The following is a 22123-nucleotide window of genomic DNA, read 5'->3' as shown; positions in this document are numbered from 1 at the left end:
AGGTTAGATTATGCAAAATTCAACTTGATTTTATCCAGCAAATATTTTAAGCTGGATTGAACATGGCAACGAAATCTTCCACAGAGGGTGTGTGGATTTTAAATGGAATAGCCCAATGGGCCACTTATGAACAAACAAGCATTGTCATTTTTCTTGCTTTTGTACTACTTTTACTTTAGTACAGTATTAAAGTGACATGTTGAGGTAGCTTTTTCGCACACACATTTACTTGGCGTATGTAAATGTTTGGGCTAGTAAATACTGACGGATAGGGACATTTTCTGGTCTAAAACCTACCAAACGGGGACACCTGATGACTGGGGATGTTTCCAGGTGTAGAGACTTCTCCCCCTGCACCCACATGGCTAAAAGTGCCATTAATTAAGATGTTCTTGGTTGTCAGGGTGTGTAGGACATTTACGCGATTGTAGGTTTTAGACAAGTTTTGTGTGTTTTTGTGCACAAATATCCCCAGTTGACACACAAATATCCCCAATTGACACACAAATGTCCCCAATTGACCCACAAATGTCCCCAATTGGTGGGTTTTAGGCTAGAATTATATTGTGTGTCCCTTTTTGGTTGTTTCAGGCAAGTGTCCCCAATGTGTTTGTGAATGTGTATGCCAGTGCTTTAAGTGAACCTTTATGATTGAAAGTGGCACCCAATCAAATACAAACTGACTGTACTAGAGAAAAAGCACTGAATAGTAAGATCAACCTGACACTTGTTATTTATTGTTGATCCCATCCCAGGAAATAGCGGAGGATCTGCAGTCTATTGACAGCTGCGAGTACATCTGGGAGTCTGGGGTAGGATTCGCCAACTCTCCACCACAATACACACATCTGGATCAACACAGGTCAGAGATACTCAAGTTATTGCTGACATGCTTCTCTGAGACTATGTATTTACCACCACTAAGTAAGTATTATAAAGCCACACTTTGATGTGGAAATGAGCGTATAAACTGACCAGTAGATTACCAGTTGTAGTCCTACTAATGCATGGCATATTGGATAGCCTAGGGGAAGGTATCCCATATAAAGATTATCCATGCCTTCATGTGAAATAAACCTTCTCATGTTACTGTCTGGCCATGGTCTGGCCTGCCATCTGCTGTTTTCCTGGGAAATGATGATGTTCAGTATGGGGCTGTAATGCTCTGCATGATGGCCATAAGCTTCAACAAAAAAAGCCTAAAGTTTTGAGATTTTTTCTCAAAATATCAAGAGCTATCTCAAGAACCACTTAACCAATGTTGGCTTGTTTGTACTCATTTTGAGGCATTTTTAGGCTGATTCCAAATGTGGTCTTGAAAATTAATAGTTCTGAAATCTTTGAATTAGAAAAAATGATTAAATCTTGTCATCTGCAGTCAACACCCACATGGAGAGTTAGGGGATAAAAACAGATGGATTTGTAAAGGTCATTTAGTGATGTCTGTGAAAAAGACAAAGTTAAAGATGTTATTAGCATAGATGATGTTGTCATCTGTGAAACCATTGATCTAATCTGGTCACTTAGGTTCATAATTATATTGTGTACCCCCAGTACTATCAAATAGGATACTTCATGTCAACCAGCTGCTCATGTGCACAAAAGTTTGCAATAGTAATATTAAAATTTGGTTAAATTTGGTCAAAAACAGACCAAAAGGAGAAGAAAATAACTAATTTGATTCCATTTTGTCAGTACACCACTGGTAAGATTCAACAGCTCTCTCTTGAATCTGTACTCTCAATCCTATTACTAAGCAATTGCATGATAAAATATCAGTGTGTGATTTAGAGAATAACGATAGGAATTTTTTATTTTGCCTATCCTCTACCGTGTGATAGGCGACAGGCAGGTCCAATATTTTGAGTAGTGGATGCGGCGCAGCCGGGTATCCACTACGATTAAAATATTGGACCTGCCTGTCGCCTATCATAGGTAGAGGATAGGCAAAAAAAAAATTCCTATCGCTTATTCTCATTCTTAGTCAGTTAAATATTATTTTAATAACTGTAAACAAATTTTGTAAGCAAAAACTAAACTACCGTCATAAAAACTCCCCTCATTATAAAATGAACGAAACTTGTTTACAACTTCTGTTGCGCGTATTGCTAGCGCGCTCGCATATTCCGCACTAGTCTACGCATCCAGCGCGATACATACGCGCGCACCTCTACACGCGAAGTTACGCATTATCAAGACGCATGATGACGTGGGGTCGTCTATGGCCTGATAGACGGCACCCGAAATCATGCGATTGTCCAATCAGAAATGTGTCTACGAACTAGACCACTCCCACTGACTAAGAATTGGTAATAAATCTCAAGACAATACAACTCATTAATTAATAATAATATTGCCATAACAACCATTTTCAAATTTTGAAACTGTATCCATTTTTTTTCATTTCAGGTGATGCTCACTCACAGCCCAATCAATGGATCACTTATTTCTGCTCATCAGATAACAGGTAGAGTAAGATTTATTGTTGTGTTCTAGCCTTCATCCTTTTAGGGGCCCATTAAACAGTCATTCTGGTATACAGAGAGCTGTAGTACATGTATATGTGGCTCAAAATATGCTAAGGTGTCATATTATAGCCATATATTTTGACATCTTTTTTTAAAAATAATAATTATAGAAATGGAATATTTGCTAGTTTAGTGGCAAGTTTAGGTAGTAAAGACATAGCATACACAATTTAAGTACAATCCTTTCACTCTAAATAATAAAAAAAATAAAAATAGCTGTAAAATGCCTATTTTTACACTTTTATTTGTAACATGCCAAGAGACGCCTTTTTTCAACAGCTTTTAATTTTTTTTATGGATCCTTATAGAAATTCATGTGACCTGTTTCCCAAAATGGTGCAGTAAACCAATCAAAAAAACAGAAAGAGGCATTATGAATTATAAGTTAACAGATCAAAAAAGGATTTAAAAGTTTGCCTTGCGTATGTTACTATTGTCTGTCAAACTTTTGATTGATTTTGAAGTCCCTCAGTTTTTATAAACAAAGACTTGAAGCATAAACTAAAGGGTAAATCTATTGTAAATAACTTCATTTCTCCATATTATAATCAATTTGTAAGTGGCTGCCATCTTTTTTGAACATATAACAATTTTAAAATTTTTCTTGAAATGTCTGTCAAATAGTAACATACGCAAGACGGTGCTGTAATTCCTGCTAAACTAGGGTGATACAGCTAATTATGCTACATGACATAGCATTTAGCTCCACCTAGCTTTGTGGCACTATCACTTTGTGAGGAGAAGCTTTTTGATGACACAATCCATTGTTAAGTGTTGTCTGTCAAACATTTTGTACGCAAGTTTGTGCATAAGATTTGTATGTGTCTGTCAAAAGTAACATACATAATACGTTTAAAAAAATTAAAAATCACTTGATGTTCACATTATGATGATAGTTTAGAGTTTATAAAAGTGTTTTAAAACATGTGATTTATAAACTGCATGTGATCTTTATTCAATTTCCCATCTTGAACTACTGTTTTTGCCAAATTATTATTCTGTATGTTACATTTGACAGACATCTTGCGTATGTTATGGCTTGACAGACACACATATTTTATTCATAACAATTTATCCTCCTGATTGTAATATTTGGACACATTTTTTTCCACAATCAGTTGCTGTAGGTCCTACACCTAAATAACCACAAAATACCTTATGTAATACTTTATAAATTTTTATTTTATTGCAGAAAATCATCAAAATTGTGTCTGTCAAATATAATGTACGCAAGGGCTAGAAAATTAAATTTGTGAAGTAAATGGTCTATAACTTATCTTTCTTTTAGTGTATTATGAACGATATATGTGCATACTATAATTTAAACCTGGTTGGAGACCAAAAGAAAAGAGCTGGAAAAATAATTGTGTGTTACACTTTTATGACACCTTAGCTTATTTTGAGCCATGTAGTTCTGATAACCCCTGGCTGTCTCAATCTATCTATGTACTGACATGATGTTTTAAGTGAACTGATTCTCAGTGTTGCCAAAACATTCCAGCGCTAAAGCTCGTCTGGCTGCGTAAAGGTTTTAAAGTAGCCCAATTTTAAAGCTTCCAAAAAAGTGCCCAAAACCAAATATATTTGGGCGGATTTACCCGAAATTAGAACGCAAATCACACAATTGGGCTGGAAAGCACATGACTTGCGGTAATTAATGGGAAGTAATTAATCGATCATTAAATTATCACAAAACCCTTGTGTATTGCAATTTGGAGCTTCAGAGACTCAAAACCTTTATAATTTATAATATAAATTAGCTAAATTGAAAGGAACATATGTCAATTACTGCCGTGGCTGTGACGTAGCGGCATGCTTTTTTGAACAGCAGCAAGTGATCGCAATTGTGCGCCTAAGGCGTGGCGCATCACTGCAAATTCTGATAGCCATACAAGGTCTAGCCTTCATGTAAGCATATGAGTATAAGCCTAAAGTCAAGACTTCATTGAGGGATTGGACAACTTTATTCCGCAAGTTGTACAATCCCTGTCTTGATACTAGGCTAACTTCCAATATGCTTACATGAAGGTAATACTAATGCCCCATATGAACATCATTATTTTGATCTAGATGAAATGGTGCTATACAAAAGCCCAAATGTATGCATCTACATGTAATAACTAATAACTAAGAATAAATACCAGAATGATCTCAAGTGGAGGTCACTTCAAATCATCCCCAAGTCACCAAGTGGTTAAGGAATACTGAGAACATTTCTAAACCATGTGACTTGGAGATGATTTAATTGACCTCCACTTGAGATCAGTGTGGTATTTATTCCTAGCTGTTATATAAAACGAGACGCACGTAGCAGCCGACTAGTGCATCATTTTGATATGGATATACACATTGCTTTGTGTCTGTGTCATAACAATAGGTGAAATTTTTCCAATATAAATGACATGTCTTTTGATTCTCTTCAGACATGCGCTACCATTGTTCACATCATTACTCAATGTGACCTGTGCATATGATCCTGTGGGTTACGGCCTCCCATACAACCATCTGCTATTCTCAGACTACAGAGAACCACTGGTAGAAGTGGCCTCACAGATTCTTGTCGTCACACTGGACCATGATCAACCAACAGTACCGCCTGCTTCGGTTGATGGGGGAGATGAAAGTGAGGTGGGTATTTTGAACAAGTATAGTTTTATCCAAGAAAATCTGGTGAATAAATACAGTCCAGCCTTACTTATGTGCAGAGATGCAACTTTTCAGGTTTTCGCCTGAATTCAGGTTTTTGTGAGTCCAAATTCCACAATTTTATTTATTTCCAGCCCTTTTGGGGGCTTTTTAGCCTGCAATCGCATGTTTTTTCAGATTTTTTTTCACCAGTTTCAGGTTTTTTGAGTGAAAAAGAGTGACATCTCTGTATATATGGACTTCTTTTAAATGGGTGGATCCAGGTTTTTTAAACTATTTTGAAAGGTAAGTTAATATGCAGTAACGTGTGAATCATATCAATAGGACCAGTCTTTGCTATCGGACAAGGTGATCATTAGTTACGGGGGAAGGTCTTATAAGCACTGATGTGCTTGTAGACTAGTTTTGGAAAAGCTAAAGTATAAATTTATCCCAGTGCCACAGTACGGCTATTCCTTAGACTTCCAGTAAGAATTTCAAATGAATGAACGATTTGTGCCATTTGAGGCGTGCACGTAATTACATGCGTCCAGGATACATATGGTAACCTGCCTGTGGATGTGTTGACATGGTTGAGTGGTGGAAACATGTTATGTTCATTCATTAGAAATTCTAACTGGAATCAGTTACTCAACTGTAAACACTACAACAGTCAAACTACTACAACAGTCAAATAATAGATTAGTGTTAACATTTACCTTGTATTTTGCTTTTGTTAACAGGGAGTGATGTTTGAGAACCTATTTGTTAACTACTTGTCTCGTATACATAGAGAGGAAGACTTTGCCTTTATCTTGAAAGGATTGTCTAAACTGCTGAACAACCCACTTATACAGGTAAGGTGTCATTATCCATGTATTTCTGTATTTTGAATCATGGTATTTATAATTATCTTGTAGTTGATGGTACCATTATACTTATTTGTAATATATTGTAAATACGTTGTAAATACTGTATGATACTTTGTAAATATTGTGTATCGTAATATATTTTGTTGCTATATAACATGTATCAATGAGGGCCTGCTTGAAAAGCAGTGCTTGTCACTGAAGCAGTATAACCCTCAATAAAGAAAGAATAAATAATAATAATAATAATAATAATAGTAATAAGCGTTGTTGATAGGTCACTTAGGTCATAGGTGAAGTGTACTTACTTGGGTCATAGGTCATTCATAGGTCAAGTGTACCAAAATTGGCTGTTGCGTGAGATTTTTGTTTTCATTTGTACATAAAAACAGTAAAACTTGCAAAATTCTGCTGTTCTTGGTCCATTTTGAGCATTAAAAAAAATGTTTTATGTATTTTTTCCTTTTTTTTCAGACGTTTCCTTTTTTTTTATTGAAATGTATTCTCATGCCTGTTTCTTGAAGTATCATACAGATTTATGAAGAGGAAAGTAATCACTTACAATAAATGAAGAAAAAAGTGGTAACATTTTGTCAGAAAAGTTTTTAAAATGTTTTGCGGGTAGGGGTGGGGGTGTGTGTGGGAGGGTGTATATACAATGGGTTGCAAAATTCCAAAATGGAATTCCAAAATCCACACATTTTCCATTTTGTTTTTGGATGAAAACTGTAGATTCTGGAATCTGTTTGATTTAGTTGGAATTCCAGAATCTTCCACAAGGAGGGGAATCATATGAAATAGCCCATTACATTCTATGCATGACAATTCAGTTCGGGGGCACTGCTAATCCAAAGACGTCTCTGATATCAAATACTCTTGAAGCGTCATGTCACATAACAGTATCATATTTCAGAGGCGTCTCATAAATCACATACTCCCTAGTTTCAAAACCCAGTCGCAAACGATATAATTTTGTGTATAGGCTTTATCAGGGTTGTAGCTAGCCCAAGTTGAGCATGTTGAGTGCCTGCTAATTTTACTATCCAATTCATGAATTGGATAGTAAAATTGGGATTTTTTACTTCAAAACATTTGATTTTGGCCATTGCAATCTAAGTGTGTTCTGGGACCATTTGTCAGAATTTGCACAGATAGATATAATTTTTGCACAGGTAGATATTGGCTAAACATAGGAAAGCTTATTCTAATACACTCAGCTTCGTTCCGATGTGCTGCATCGAAAGTGCCCAGCTGTCAACAAAGCTCGACGTATGTGATATCACAGACCCCCGTATGTGAAATCACTGACCCGTCTTTGAAATCAGAGACGTCCGGTTATTACGAGTGCCCCCGAACTGAATTCGGAACTGAAAATTTAGGAAATATTTCATTTTTTTTCCAGACATACTTACCAGGGTCCACCAAGAAGATTGCATTCCATCAAGAGTTACTTGTTCTCTTCTGGAAGATGTGCGATCATAATAAGAAGTTCCTCTTCTATGTGTTGAAGAGCAGCGATGTACTGGACATACTGGTTCCTATATTATATCATTTGAATGATGCCAGAGCTGACCAGTGTAAGTTGTAATTAAATATTCTAGCAATTCTGTTGTCATTTAAGAAGAGCCTGATCAGATGTCTGGTGGTGTATGTATAATTGTATATCCAGTTATGGTGCAGCATCCCAAAATACACCAGTGAACATGATAGATTTATACAAATATATGTGTATCTTTCATTTGAGTTGAAGAAGCTAAAATAACATGGAGAGGTATTTAATGTTGAGAGTTGAGGGGTAATGGATCAAGACTATATTTTTTCGTTTGAATGATGCTAGATGTGTATTATTTTAGATAATGATGTAGTAATTAGAGAATAAACGATATGAATTTTTGTTTTTACTATCGTCTACCGTGTGGTAGACGACAGGCAGGTCCAATATTTTGAGTAGTAACCACAATAAAAATATTGGACCTGCCTGTCGTCTCTATCATAGGTAGAGGATAGTAAAAACAAAAATTTGTATCGTTTATTCTCATTCTTAGTCAGTTAAACATTATTTTAAGAACTGTAAACTATTTTTTAAAGTAAAAACTAAGTTACCGTCATAAAAACGCCCCTTATTATAAAATGAACGAAACTTGTTTGTATTCCGCACTACTCTATGCATACAACGCGATACATATGCGAACCTCTACAAGCGTGTTACACGTTATCAACACTCATGATGATGTGGGGTCGTCTACGGCCTGATAAACGACACCAGAAATCATGTGGTTGTCCAATCAGATTATGTGTCTACAAACTAAACCACTCCCACTGACTAAGAATTACTAATGTTTATTTATGTTGTATTTCAGCTCGTGTTGGTTTGATGCATATAGGCGTATTCATCTTGCTACTCCTGAGTGGTGAGCGTAACTTTGGTGTGAGGCTTAACAAACCCTACAGTGTCAGGGTGCCTATGGACATTCCAGTATTTACTGGCACCCATGCAGACTTCCTGATCATCGTAAGTATGGGATATAAATTTGCACAGACTTTTACTATGTAACAGTAGACACACTTTTTTTGCCTTACTGTGGACAGTGGGATTTACCCTACACCAGCAATTGCGGTTATTAGTTACAACACATGCTATTTTGTATCTAGACACACTATTTAGGAACAGTGGGCATCCACACTTCCTCACTTTTCTTATGTGTGTGTCCTCACTTGTAAGTGATTACATCATACCCCTTTCCTTCTCCAGTGTGTGAGTGCAGAGTGTGTTTGTTAACACAATCAATCGAGGACACATGAAAAATTACCATGTAATAGTGGACACAAAGGAAACTCTGTTGTCCATGCTTACTGGACAAAGTTACTAGATATACTAGAAATAGCATAAAAATGCATTGGTAACAATGTCCACAGTTGAGGACGGTCAGTCCACACTAAGTGGTAAATTTCTAAACAGTTGGCGAAAAGACGATATGAAATCAAAGCGATGTATCACTGTCCGTTGGGGTGGTGTATAGGGGTGTGTTTGTGGTACATGTGTATCCATCTTTTGATCTTTCCCATTCATTGTCCCATTCTCTGTTATTTTATTTCAGGTGTTCCACAAGATCATTACATCGGGCCACCAGAGGTTACAACCATTATATGACTGCTTACTCACAATTGTTGTCAATGGTAAGAATAACAAGGATGATAATAAATTGGTGTGTTATTCGGCACTAGACATTTTATGTGAAAGGATATTTTGTTTATAATTTTGTGCCAGCAATTGATCAAAAAGGGCTTTGATTACTCTTTTTGACTATATTTATTGGACCCAAACTGGACGAATATCATGATATAGTTTACTAGTGGCATAGTGTCACAAGAGCCTGATTCATGTCGTAATTTAAAAGCAAAGCAGCTAGCATACAAGCTAAAACTAAGATATTGAAAAGTATCGATATCTCCCTTGACCTTTTGTACTGATAAACTGCACTACACTGCTACTAGGAAAGTTCAGCACTTTAGTGACAAACAAGCCAGGTCAAGCCAGGTCACATGATGCTACACAGCTTGGTTAGCGAATGAGGTATAGAGGTTGTGCATATGATGTATCGTACCGTAAATATGGCGGACTACTCAAATGCATTCAACAAAAGCATGATTGCAATCTACCGCGACAGTTCGTTTCACACACATAACAAATGCACTACGATGAAATAGATTGATGACAACATTTGATTGAATGGACTGTACTGCGCCATGATTACGGTGAAGGATACCGGTTCAAATCCTTTGTTTGGAGCCAAATAAAAGCATGCAGGGCCTCTATTGATGTGTGGAAGCTTTTCATGATGTGATTCAATCATCCAATCGAACCCACACTGTTACACAATGAAGTGGAAAAAAATTGTGAACTCCTCTGATAGAACTGTGCAGAACTTCTCTTGTGTAAGCCATGCTAGTTTTCTCAAATAATCTTAATTTTGTGTGTGTGTAAATTTCTTACAGTATCACCATATCTGAAGAGTCTGTCCATGGTTGCTGCTAATAAGCTGTTACATTTACTGGAGGCTTTCTCTACTCCTTGGTATCTGTTCTCCAACCCAGCCAATCATCATCTGGTATTCTTCTTATTAGAAGTATTCAACAACATGATTCAATATCAGTTTGATGGTAAGTTATTAATTACTAATCAAAATATTCAATTCTCGATCATGAGAGAATGTATCTACTGTCATTAAACACTGAGAACCCGTTAAAAACTAAAATTATTTCATCAGTCAGCATTTGGATAAATCTCGAATTATCACATTTGAACTATTTTTACCCATTTCAGGTAATTCCAATTTAGTCTACACCATAATAAGAAAGCGTAATGTGTTCCACCAGTTGGCCAACTTGCCAACAGACCAAGGCTCGATCAACCATGCATTGGCCAAGCGAGGGCGTAAGACAACCCCAACACCAAATAATGAGCATCCAGAGCCACAGACCATGGAGGGAGCTTTGCCTCCGGTTGATGCTGAACCAGGAACGCTCAAGGCCTCATTGGCTGCAACTCCAGGTAAGTGCGACCATAAACACATAGTGTTTTGGAGCTGTTCAGCTATTTGCCATGCGTCAAGCCTAATGTTTGTTTGTGATTGTATCAACCTATTTGACCTTTTGCATGTACAACATGACTTCTTATGAGTTATATGTACGGCTGTTGTGCATGTACATCACACTCGGGGGGGGGGGCGCTCATTCATGATCACACCACACACCGGAACGATGTACATTTATGATATGTAGTTCAGACATCAGCATTTGTGATCAATTTAATAAATTGGAATAATTAATAAATATTTGAGTGTATGATTGAAACTGCACTATTGTAAGCGGTCAGTAAGGTAAATCACAGAATTAGGTCTACCTGTTTATTTGTCTGTAGAGAAATGATAATTTGGGTCAAAAGGTCAACTCAGAAAATTCAAGTTAAAACGCCTCACAACTTGACTCAACTAGCTCTGGTAATTGGGCTATTCTAATTGAAATCCATACATCCCCTATGAAAGACATGGCGTTACTCTCACACACAGGGAGTGTAGATCTGAAATAGAGTTGCCTATTCAGGTAACCTCATTTGAAATTCACACTCCCTGTGTAAAAGATTAAGTTCATGTTTTCCATAAGGGGTGTATGGGTTTCAACTGGATTAGTCCATTTTAGTAAATACTTTTCTCTTCAGAAACCATTTTGTTACTCTTTGGTTTACCTTGTGTACTAAAATAAATGTATCATCCTTTATGTACCTGTTCCAGGTATGAGTGAAATGACAGAAACCTCCAAAGTGACCCCAGCAGAAGCTGCTGGCATCGCCACACCAACTAACCCCTCCCCAGATGGCAGCCCTACGAATACAGGAGGACCAAAACTCCCAGACACATCCACACCACAGAAAGTCCTTCCCAGTGACACAGAAAGCTCGATGTCGGAGGAAAGCAAGGCAAAACAGAGTAGATTTCCGGCAGCCGGGATAGCCAATGCGATTCCGCTGGCTGTGGCTGAGGATCCAAGGCTGCGTGCAATGGGAAGGACGTCTTCCGTTTCCAGTACAGCGGCTAGTGTTAGTAGCGTGAGTGGAGAGTGGAGGCCTAATCCTGATTGGGTAAGACACCTGTTTTTTTTTGTAGCAATCGGAAAAAAGACAATTAACTCTAAATCAGTGAAAATGCAAATTATGAAAGGCTGTTGATATATGCACATCACAAAAAGTTACTGCCTTATTATTATATGATAATAACACAAAATCTATGCATTAAATTTTAAGATCTAAAATAGCAAAAAGAAGCCCAGTTATGTTTTGCACATTTTGACACCTCATTTGATTTAGACAATTGAGGTATCAACATTTGCAGGACTTAAGTGGGTTTCTTTTTTGCTATTTTAGTTTAAAAATTTAATGCATAGATTTTGAGTTATTATCTCATAATAAAGGGGCAATTACTTTTAGTGTTATGTTTAACATCCAAAGTGAAGGAATGCAGTTGTTGGCATCAACCTTAGATTATTAAACTCCAGATATGAAAGTCCTGAGCCTCTGAGCATGCATGAATTTATTTGGCTGATGCTGGTAGTGTTTGAACCTGGCGACATTGCTCATATGAACGTACATACAGCGCTCAACTTGTCAGCGCTTACATGCAAACTCCCTTTTGTATACGCTGGCGCTATTTGTGAGTTTGCCAATGCACCGGCACTTATCTTCAAACCAGTGGGAAACATACCCGCCTTCTGCGGTATGGCAGCAACAAGCATCTTTTTTATTATAGCTGAGCACAAATATTAAGTATTCAGAAGGTGATAGACAGCAAAATTGGGCTATTTCAGATGTATTCCGCACCCCCAGCTATGGAAGACATTTAAAAAAAATACAATTCCAGCTGGAATTGAGATGTGTCTAGAATTCCAGCAGTCATTTTTAGCAAAGATTCGGCTGGAGGGTATGGAAGACATTGAGATTAGGTGAAACTCCGGCTGCTGAAATAAACGAAAAAACAAGAGTGGGGATTGTGAAAGGCCATGATGTGCCTATGGAAGACATTCACATTTCTTAATATTCCGGCTGGAAAATGGTCAAATTTGCTCCAATTCCAGCAGAATCTTCACTTATGATCACCATCTCGATTAACCTATGAAAGACATTTACTTGAATTCTGGCTGGAAACAAAAAATGTTCTAATTCCAGCTGGAACCCTATGGAAGACATTTACGTGAATTCCGGCAGGCCATATTAGACATATTACCACAATCCCGGCAGTGTCTTCCATGGGGTTTTCCTGATATGGGAATTCGGGCTTGCAATTTGGCCCCGAATACCGGAAGGGACTACCAGGGGGGGGGGGGGGTGCGGAATACATCTGGAATAGCCCAATAGCCGAGATGGAAATTAGCTCAAGCTTACAATTCCCTTTTGTTATTGGATTTATATTAGTTGATTGATCATTTAATTGAAACACTTTGTCAATGATGGTAGTAACATAGTGATACACAAGCCACTGCAGACTACTACATCAATTTTATGTCGGTGGCACGTCATGCAATGTCAGAAATCATAGAATACTTGTTGAGTGTTGTTACATAGAAGTAAAAAAGATGTTTTCCCATGTACATATTTTCATCTATAGGTACAATGTTGGAAGCAGAAGCTGCCTCTGCAAACCATCATGCGTCTACTGCAGGTCCTGGTACCCCAGGTGGAGAAGATCTGCATTGATAAGTGAGTAGATACTTCCCTGTGTATCGTCCCAAGGCGTGTTATTATTCCACCTCCTATTTCTGGAAAAAAAAAATCCGGAAATATCAATATACAATCCCACCCCCAACTGTTGCCCCCAAACCTGCGAGTTTGTTGGTAGTCGTGCACAAAATGTAGAACTTGGATTTTAAAAAAGTGCAATAACGCCTAGACGTTGATCCACAAGCCTCGGCTCACTTTACAGGTTGTCGCTGACCACTACGGTCATATATCATTTCACAAACCATTAAACAATAACACAGGGACTTGCAGCTAAGAAGCACACACCCTAGACATTCCACAATTGACCTTCGCAGCCAGGATCAGCTCCCCGAGTTTTGTTCGGGTTACAACTCAAAAATTAGCAGTAAGTTCCTTGTCCAGAGGAATTTTAAGCGAATTCAATTTTACACACAATCGTACTAACCACCACCAAGGTTCGAACCCACAACCTCTCGCACCATAGTCGAACACCTTATCGATTGAACTTACTTGACTGATTTTCGAGTATTAGTGGATTTTTAGCAAACATGTATGGTGGCAAGTGCATGTGGCCTTTTTAGTGGGCTGGAGAGGTTAAAATTGGTTAACATAAGCAGAAAATAGGCTGATTTGCATTACCATGGTGGATATGCCCCTGTTCTGTAAATACCAGGGCCAACAGCAGCACTATTAATGATAAATGTGTACTGTTCAACTATATAATGAATATCTTTGATCTCTTCAGGGCCATCAGGGTCCTGACTGATGAGACAGATAACCTTAAGTTTGTAAATACCAGGGCCATCAGCAGCACTATTATTGATAACTATGTACTGTTCAGCTATATAATTAATAATAATTGTTTGTGATCTCTTCAGGGGCCTGACTGATGAGACAGACAAGTTTCTGCAGCAGGGTACCCTGGTGGGTCTTTAACCAGTAGCGCATCATATCCTGATCCGTAAATACATGCTAACAGTGGAATTACTGCTTACTACAAACTATTAAACTAACTTAAATATGTGTTTTATAATCTCTTCAGGGGCTTGACTGATGAGACAGAGATCCTTAAGTTTCTGCAGCACGGTACCCTGGTGGGTCTGTTACCAGTCCCACATCCGATATTGATCCGTAAATACCAGGCTAACAGTGGCACTACCCTATGGTTCCGTACCTATATGTGGGGTGTCATCTATCTGAGGTATGTTGGTCTCTAGCTGTTCTTACTTTTTTTAGCAGTTTGAGTGGAAATTTTCATGCTTTGAACCATGATCGAAGCGATCACAATGCAATGTGGATGGATGGTTGCAGATATTCCTCCAGCTATCTGGTATAATTTGCATATCCCTGTGGCAGCAGGAAATACTTGTTAGACTATGTATGCCCATGCATAGAAGGATTGTGCACTACTGTTGTAAAGAAATGACTTCATACTTCAGGTACATAGATGAAAATTTCTACTTCAATAGAGTAGGGATTTTAACGGCCTCAGTGTTTGAAAGTGCATGCTTGTGTTTGTTGATTGGTTGATTTTGCATGTTTCATGTTGCATGCTTTATCTGTGTCTTGTGTTGTGGATGTTATTGGGAGACTTTGAATTCCAGAAACTTTTAAAATGCTAGGCCAAGAAAGTTTGGCCACTCAAGGTGCTTTGCTCATTCTTGTCAATGTGTTTCTATTGGTCCTACAGTATCGTTGGGCTATCGCAGTTGAAATCCATACATACCTACGGAAGACATGACCTTAATCTCTAACACGGGTAGTGTAGATTTCAAATGGAGTAGCCCATTCATGTAACCTAATTTGGCATTTGTATTAAGGTCATGTCTTCCAGGGGGTGTATAGATTTCAACTGGAATAGCCTATTTAGGCTGAGAAGCAAATTGAAAATGGGCGATTCTATTTGAAATCCATACTTTCTGTGGAAATTTTGGATTTTTTTAAAATTTGCACCCAAGTAGGTGAAAATTTCCACTTCAGCTTGATTGAACATAGTGCTACTAGAATTGAGATGATAGTGTAATTATCCACAGGGGGTATGAAGATTTTAAATAGAATAGTCCAATATAATGCCAAGGAAAGACTGACGCGTCAAACTTCCTTTCCACCGACATAAACTGAATTTGGCCAATAGAAACACCATAGAAAGTTGGCCTGATATGAAACTTGGCTAAGTGGATGTGATAATTGAGGGTTGCTCTGTACTATTTACTGTTCTTATCCATTACTTATACTTGTAAATTTCCACTCCAGTTACTGATACATTCCATATTAAAAGGTCTACTAATAACATGGATTGTACTTCTGTGTCGGTCTGATCAGTATTACCTATACTGCGGTTCACCTCAAGTTTGGTAGTGACGTAGGTGCGTATTTTGTTGTGAACCGTATGTTTAAAGTTAAAAACGTGCAGAGCGTACACACACACATACAAATATGGTTTATCCGCACGCTTGCGGCGCAACCGCAAAAAAGCATTGGCGCCACTACCAAACTTGAGGTGAACCACAGTATAATTAAAAGTAATAATAAGTATATTAAGATTCATACTACATTTCTAAAGTTACTAACACTGGTGCTAATGATACATTTTGCAACTACCACAGCCAAACTCCTTTTTTATGTGGTAACCTATAGGTGAGGTGACATGTGTTTACATTTGATACGCCCTCTGTTGGTCTGTGATCAAAACTGTCAGGCACAAAACACTATAGTTTACATGGAAGAAGTTGATTTTTATTCATTAACTTTGGTTTCAAAGCAAATAATACAAAAAATGGTATCAATCTTGTTTATAAATGCAGCAAGCTATATACATAATATCACACAAAACTTCAAAGGTTTTTAAAAGTTGAGTTTTAAAGAGATTTATGTGGTCTGTCATAGACACTTCTGTGTTATTTTGCCTGCTTTGAAACAACAGAGGGCGGTCTGAATGTAAACATGTGACATCATAGGTCACCTCATCTATATAACTGACCTACTCCATTATTTCCCTTCCTTTACTTCCTTTCATCAAATACTTCCCTATATTTAATTTTACTATGTAATTTTACTACCTATATGGTGCCCCATTGATAGTCTTACCAAAACTGGCTACTAAAGAGGTTTTACTCTAACTTGATCTTAGTATGTTATGGGTGTATATATATATGGTACCCTTTTATAGGTGACTTGTGGTTTCAACTGATATGGTATACCATGGCGGTATCAGGTTATTAAAGCCAGCATCATAATTGCTCATTGTTTTGGTATGCGTTGTGTTCACAAGTGCATTTCAAAGCCTGATGTGATTCGAACCTGGGACCCTATGATTACGAATCCAATCACTTAACTGCTATTATAATAGTCCATTTGGCTTCCTCAAGATAGTGACATCAATACTTTGTTACAGTTACTTCTCGTGTACTGCCTTTGATCGCACATGTAAATACGGCAGTTCTTTGAGTCAGCACACATGATTTAATACTACGCACACTGAATTACGCACTGACATCACTCTCTTGAGGAAGCCAATTGGACTATAAGCGACTATATGCTCCCTACTATATTTTTTTTCAATGTGGTCTCAAATAATTAAATCTTAACATTTCCAGATTGAATCGCTAACCTGTTTTTTTTCTCTCACCTGATGCCTGCACATACTAATTCTAACACACTTGTTTCTATATCTTAACACAGCACTTTGCTCATATATTTTGTTTCAACTCGAGTTTGGTAGTGAAGTCAGTGCTCTTACAAGTTTGCACCTGCAGATGCTAAACATGTGCCAACCTAATGTACAAAGTGTATCAAAATGATTGGTACCCATCAGCTTTAGTGTCAGATGAAATGCATTCCTATAAATTCAACATTAGATCAGCTTGAAACGACTACAATTTATAGGTTTATGACCCTTTATCTACAAATAAGGTGGATGTCATGCTGCATTTTGATGTGGCAGTCTTGACCATACTCAGTGGATATTGATGGGTACCTATCATTTTCATACACCCTGTATACAAACTGGATTCAAAGTTGCGAGCAGTGAAATATGCATCGACGTCGTTACCAAACTTGAGGTGAAACCAAAAAAGTACATATTCTGGTTGACTTTTCAGTGCATTTATATTATAAATATTCTCATCAAAATATTCTTGCATCCTTTATCTGAAAGGGGATATTTGCGTCTATACATCTTATTGTCTGTAATAAACGCCCCCATAATTTTTTTCAATGAAAACTGACTGAATTGCCTAAGTTTCTATGCTATATCATGTGAGCAAGTTTAAAACTTACATTTGCTGGCTGCCACAATCGCATTCTAACTTATGCTTCCATCCAGTTCATTAACAAATTATAGTAGAATTTTCATTCAAAGAACTAAGTAATTCTTGCATGAAAATGCACTTACAGGTGTAATGTTTTTGTATTTACCAATAAAATGTTATTGACATGGGGCCACGTTATTGGATTTAAACATGGAACTGGAAGTCTGTGGTATTTGCAATCCCCCGGTTGTTAAGCTTATACTATAAAACAATTTTTTATTGAAAATTTTGCCTCTAATGACCCTCTTTTGCAAAATTGTGCACTTCAGGCTGTTTATTACAGACAATACAGTAGACCGTCTGGGGAAGTTGTTGCATCTTTTATTTGAATGGGAGATTCATCTTCTTCAGAAATACCAGGAAAATTCCTCACCATATCTGTACTAATATTAAACTTCTTTCCATCTAGGAATGTGGAGCCGCCCATCTGGTACGATACCGCCGTCAAACTTTTTGAAGTGCAGAGAATAAAGGACAGCTAAAGATGGATAGAGAACTCTGCAGCTGAAACTGTTCCATTTCGTGCTTATCTTGTGCTGACTTTTATTATTTATTTTAAAGTTTTGTGCATATTATTTGTAGCCTAGCTAGGTAACTGTAGATCCAGGGTGCAAAAGAGAGAATTCCAGTGACTTAAGGGGTACTACACCCATGTGGTAAATTTGTGACTATTTTTGCATTTTCTCAAAAATAATTACACACTGGTAACAAAAGTTATGTATATTATTGGGGCAAGGAATCCAATTACTACACTGAAATTTCAGTGACTCGAGACAAGCGGTTCAGTATATATGATAGGAAACGAGGTACATCCTAGCGGTACCTTATTTCTGATCATAAATAACAAACCAGCTTGTCTTGGGTTACTGAAATTCCAGTGTAGTAATTGGATTCCTTGCCCCTATAATATACATAACTTTTGTTACCACTGTGTTATTAGTTTTGAGAAAAATGCAAAAATAGACACTAAATTTATCGAGGTGTAGTACCCCTTAACACTTTTAAATATATTATTTTACTGTCCTGATTATGTAACTGTATATTAATATTCATACTCTTTTTGTGAATATTAGGTGGTAGTTGAGTTTTTTTTTCTTTTTTAAAACAAAATTTAACATTCCATAATCGTAAATATCTACTTGGTTCTTCTCTTTTTTTTTCACATGTGGAACAGTCTGTCAATATAATTTTGTTTGAAAAACAATGTACTCTGTGAAGCATTTGTGAGAGTAATCTTGAAATTTGAAAATGCCCGGGCCCTTTTAATTAAGCAGAGTATGATCAATTTTAATATTTGGTCAATATTTTAAAATAAGGGCTAAAAACATGCTGTAACAATCAAGCCAAAAGATACTTGTACAATGGTTAAATGCATTCTAATTTTTGGAAAACACATTCCAAATCTCTTTTATAATCAATTATCAAAATTAACATAAGAGCGGTTAAGGTGTTGCGCTGTCGTCCGGGAGATACGATCGGCAAGGGTTTGATCCTTGGGCTTGCCTTAGGTGAAAATTCTCTTCCCTCCCAAAAAGTTCCTATGTGGTCGGGAATCCTTCAATGAAGTCCAGTTTCATCACAGAATTTAATTGTAGAATTTCTTCTCGCCCCCATACACTACTTAGCACGTGCAGATATAGGTAGTGTATGTGCGACGTCCGTGATTCTGAAGTCACATAAAGCCGTTGGTCCAGTGTTCAGTAGGATTCATCTCTGCACGTTAAAGTGTCGGAGCTATTCAAAAAGAGAAGGGGGACCATCCCCGGTTCTGATATCTGCACTCAATCCAAGGTTTCAGGGTAAGTTGGCGATTGTACGACTGGCGACAGTTGAAGCTGCCAACTCAATGAAATGAAATGAAAATGAAATGAAATGATGATGTTAAAATTATGACCTGACCTTTAACCTATGTACACAAGATTTTGAATGCTTAGACTTGTGCCAAGTCTCAGAATTTTGTGACTACAATTGTAAGACCAATTTTTTGTATCCATTTTCCCTCAAATTGCAAAAATATTAAAATGTGGCTTTTATTGCCAGTTAGATCTAACTAAAGGATTAGGGTTTAGCTATGTTTCAGTTGTCAAGACAAGATGATATTGTTTTTAATATCAAAAAATTAGTACCAAATTTTTCTGGAATTAGGAATAATGCTCTGAGGCATTCAGGAGGACATATCTATGTTGCATTACTTAAATACCATTTCTTAGTGTTATTACACCTAGCTGAGTAATTGTGTGCTGTCCCATAATTTGAGTATTTTTGACATGCAATGCAGAATTATACATAAAACACTTATCCGGAGTTTTCACATATCCAGTCAGTGCTTGGTCTCATCATGGTCAGATAAAAGAGGACTGTAATAACAATTTCCATGTCAAAGCTGGTAAAATTCTGCTTTGGTGTTATTCACTGCCATTATGGTATTTATTCACGGTCAAGTCTGTCATTAGGTTATTATCAATGAAAATTTGGCTGAATTTTGATATAAAATGAATGCATCCAATGATTACATATCTTCACCCCTTTTTGGCAAATGCAACATCTTCTGGGTGTTAATCACAGAATTAAAACCAGAGAACCCAGACTCCCTATACCGCCATGTACAATAGGGTGGTCAGCTATGGGGGGAATTCAGGTTCTTATCGACAGTGCATGGAAACGAACAGAAGTGATTCTGCGTCTCAACTGATGTGTAATAGGTATCGCATGCAGGTCGCATCAAATGCGTCTAGTATACGATGTTGTTATGACAATGACTGCCTCAAAGAAAGCGCAATCTGAGCAAAACCAAATACCCTCAATTTTTGCTCCATGCAGGTATCAAGATGGTGGTTGAGTCTGGGTTCTCTGTTAATTCTGTGGTGTTTATTCAATCAAAAGCTGTCACAATTAAACATGGGATTATTTACGTTTAGAATTAATGACTTTAAAAAAGTAACTTTATAAAAGTTACCTTTCATAAATGAAGTGTCTTCCATTAATTCATAATTATAGCAATAACTTCTGAATACCCTCACCAAGTACAATGTATGGGGTTTGTGATTTGGTCTTTAAGAGTGTAAGAGTGCACACCGGATTGCATTTGACTGGAATTTTTTTCTTCATTTTATCTTTGAAAGTAACAGACAAGTTGAAAGTAAACTTTTTGGTGAAATGTTAAATGAAATGATGAAAATGAAATGAAATGATGAAAATAATACATGTATGGGCATGTTCACATATGAATTATTTACCCGGGACCCGAGTTAATCCGGGTTGTACCCGGGTCCCGGTTCAAAAATCTCTGTTCACACTATAGCCACTCTCATGAAGAAAATTGACCCGGGTTGATTATTTTACCTAAGCCTACTGATGATGCAGGCGTATAGTAGGCCTATAGGCCTACATATTCTGTCATTGACTATTACCGGTATATATAACAGGCTCCCGGCCTAACTATGCTAATTTTTTAAATTTTATTTTCTAATTCCACCTTATGTAATTTATGCTTCTGTTTTGGGTTAAAAACTCACAAAAATAATTGTTACTTCTTGATTCGATAATGCTAGTAATTTGTTTGCATGAAACTAACTTTCTTATCTCAGGAATAGATGTTTATTGATTTTATTGCCAAAATGGGGTGATAGGCCTAATGGTTGCGTTTACTTCTAGTAATGCGGGTCAAACAGTGAATTTCTGTTCACACTACAATTGACCGGGTCATACCCGGTTTGACCCGGTTTTAACCTACTCTTTCCTAGGTTGAAAAAAATTGACCGGTCGATTTTTTTGAGGTTTTTCCTGTTCACACTTATAACCAACCGGGTCTAACCGGGTTGTACCCGGACCCAGGGCAAAACAGGCATAGTGTGAACACGACCTATGTCTGTATCTGTGAAAATTTGAAACAGTTGCCCATTTTTGTAAAAGATTTTTTCACCCAACATTTTTGAACTGCCATAACTAGTTTTGCTTACATTTCCAAATGGCAAAAAGTACATTAATCATATACTTGTTTTTGTTACTTTAAAAGTTCATAGTGAAAATAAAGTTAAAAAATGTCCGGCCAAACATGATTCTGTGTGAATGAAGGGTATAATGCGAGTGGTATTCTAGTTGAAATCCATACACCCTTTATGGAAGGCATGACCATAATCTTCCTCACAGGTAGTGCAAATTTCAAATAGGGTTCCCTGAATAGGTGACTCCATTTGAAATCTACACCCCCTGTGTGGGAGATTTATACATGATGTCTTCCATAGGGGGTGTGTGGTTTTCAACTGGAATACCCTATTCTTAACTTACGCCAACAAATTTAGTTGCTGCTTAATAGGCAGACTTGTAGTCGAGTAATGAAAATTCAGGTTTAGTTTAGTCATTGGAACTGTTCTTCAGGTCAAGTTGAGCCTGTCAAGTCACTCTACAATTTGAGAATATTTTTATATTTTTTGTTGAGACGCAAGTCATAACTCAACTACAAGTCTGTTAATTGTGTTTTGCTATTGCCTTTGTTGGGAGAAGATATATGTATGTGACATGATCAAGGGCAATGAGTTGGAT

At 37.2% G+C, this 22123-nt stretch overlaps 1 protein-coding gene across 3 annotated transcripts in view; it reads left to right on the top strand.

Moving 5' to 3' along the window:
- The window catches only part of LOC140164806 (protein HID1-like), a 49964-nt gene that overhangs the window by 20635 nt on the left and 7206 nt on the right, over positions 1-22123 (top strand). For 2 of the 3 annotated variants that reach the window (XM_072188177.1, XM_072188175.1), the window contains 13 exons: positions 756-924; positions 2410-2467; positions 4952-5156; positions 5897-6010; positions 7425-7599; positions 8383-8534; positions 9121-9199; positions 10019-10183; positions 10347-10574; positions 11314-11660; positions 13180-13271; positions 14314-14472; positions 17991-18426. In XM_072188177.1, the coding sequence (XP_072044278.1) occupies positions 756-924; positions 2410-2467; positions 4952-5156; positions 5897-6010; positions 7425-7599; positions 8383-8534; positions 9121-9199; positions 10019-10183; positions 10347-10574; positions 11314-11660; positions 13180-13271; positions 14314-14472; positions 17991-18063 (2016 nt within the window). In that variant the 3' untranslated portion in view covers positions 18064-18426. Of the gene's footprint in view, positions 1-755; positions 925-2409; positions 2468-4951; positions 5157-5896; positions 6011-7424; positions 7600-8382; positions 8535-9120; positions 9200-10018; positions 10184-10346; positions 10575-11313; positions 11661-13179; positions 13272-14313; positions 14473-17990; positions 18427-22123 lie in introns of those variants that run through there. The other variant, XM_072188176.1, reaches the window with a different exon arrangement.

This window comes from Amphiura filiformis, chromosome 11, assembly GCF_039555335.1.
Source record: "Amphiura filiformis chromosome 11, Afil_fr2py, whole genome shotgun sequence".
NCBI lineage: Eukaryota > Metazoa > Echinodermata > Ophiuroidea > Amphilepidida > Amphiuridae > Amphiura > Amphiura filiformis.
This window is presented reverse-complemented; position numbering and strand designations above follow the sequence as displayed.